This window comes from Eimeria mitis, genomic scaffold (assembly GCF_000499745.2).
Source record: "Eimeria mitis Houghton genomic scaffold, Emh_scaff11541, whole genome shotgun sequence".
Lineage (NCBI taxonomy): Eukaryota > Apicomplexa > Conoidasida > Eucoccidiorida > Eimeriidae > Eimeria > Eimeria mitis.
In genome coordinates this window covers 1-988 of record NW_024012166.1, presented here as the reverse complement: position 1 = coordinate 988, position 988 = coordinate 1, and the positions used below count along the sequence as shown (strand labels likewise).

General features: G+C 56.1%; 1 protein-coding gene across 1 annotated transcript; it reads right to left on the bottom strand.

The window, feature by feature from the left end:
* Positions 1–53: 53 nt before the first annotated feature.
* On the bottom strand, positions 54–779 carry EMH_0100480 (uncharacterized protein; the record flags this gene model as incomplete). Its single annotated transcript, XM_038022184.1, has 1 exon — positions 54–779. One exon carries the CDS (start codon positions 777–779, stop codon positions 54–56), a length of 726 nt encoding a protein of 241 aa, XP_037878038.1.
* Between the last annotated feature and the right edge of the window lie 209 nt (positions 780–988).

The following is a 988-nucleotide window of genomic DNA, read 5'->3' as shown; positions in this document are numbered from 1 at the left end:
CTGCTGCTGCTGCTGCAGCAGCCGCTGCATGTGCTCCAGCTGCTGCATCAGATTCATCCGCTGCTGCTGCCTTCGGGGGCATCAGAGGCGTCGTGCTGCTCGTCTGTCTCTGTGTCGTGTTGGTGTCTCCTTTGTTTGTGTTTAAGTTTATGTTTATGTTTTTTCTTTTTTTTCTCTTTTTCCATCTGCATCTGTTTCTTTTTCCTTTCTTCTTCTTCTTTCTGCTGCTGCTGCTCCTGCTCCTGCTGCTGCTGCTGCTGCTGCTGCTGCAGCATCTCCGCCAGTGCATCTGCCTCTTCCTTGAGCGCAGCAGCAGTAGCTAGCCTGGGGTCTGTAAGGGCCTTCAGCAGCAGCTTCAGCTGTCTCCGCAGCCAGGAGACAGGCAGATGCTGCGGGTCAGCTAGCCACACCCACCGCCTGCTGTCGCTGCTGCGGGTTGGCTGCCCCCCGAGAGCAGCACAAACCCACAGCGCCTGCAGCGTTGTTGGGAGACGACCCCGACCCCACGATCCCGCTCCCCCTGCTGCTGCTGCTCCCGCTGCTGCTGCTGCTGCTGGTGTTTCTTCTTCGTCTCCAGCTGCCCCGTGTTGTGTAAGAACGAGATTACCAACGGCTTTGTCTGCTGCTGCTGCTGCTGCTGCTGCTGCTGCTGGGTCTTGTTGTAGGTTTGCTGCTTCTGCTGCTGCTGCTTCTGCTGCAGCAGCACGACGACAAACCCAGGTGTCTAGACAGCTCACCAGCCGCAGCAACTCATCGTCAGCACCCACCACCACCCCCATCTCCTCTGTCTCTATAAACTGTCTCCATTCTAGCAGCTTCTGCACGAGTATATGTTGCTGCTGCAGCGTGGGTTTTTGTGGGTATGTCTTTATGCGTATAGGTATATCATCTGTCTCTTCTTTTCTCGCCTGTCTCCTTTCTCGCCTGTCTCCTTTCTCTCGCCTGTCTCCTTTCTCTCGCCTGTCTCCTTTCTCTCGCCTGTCTCCTT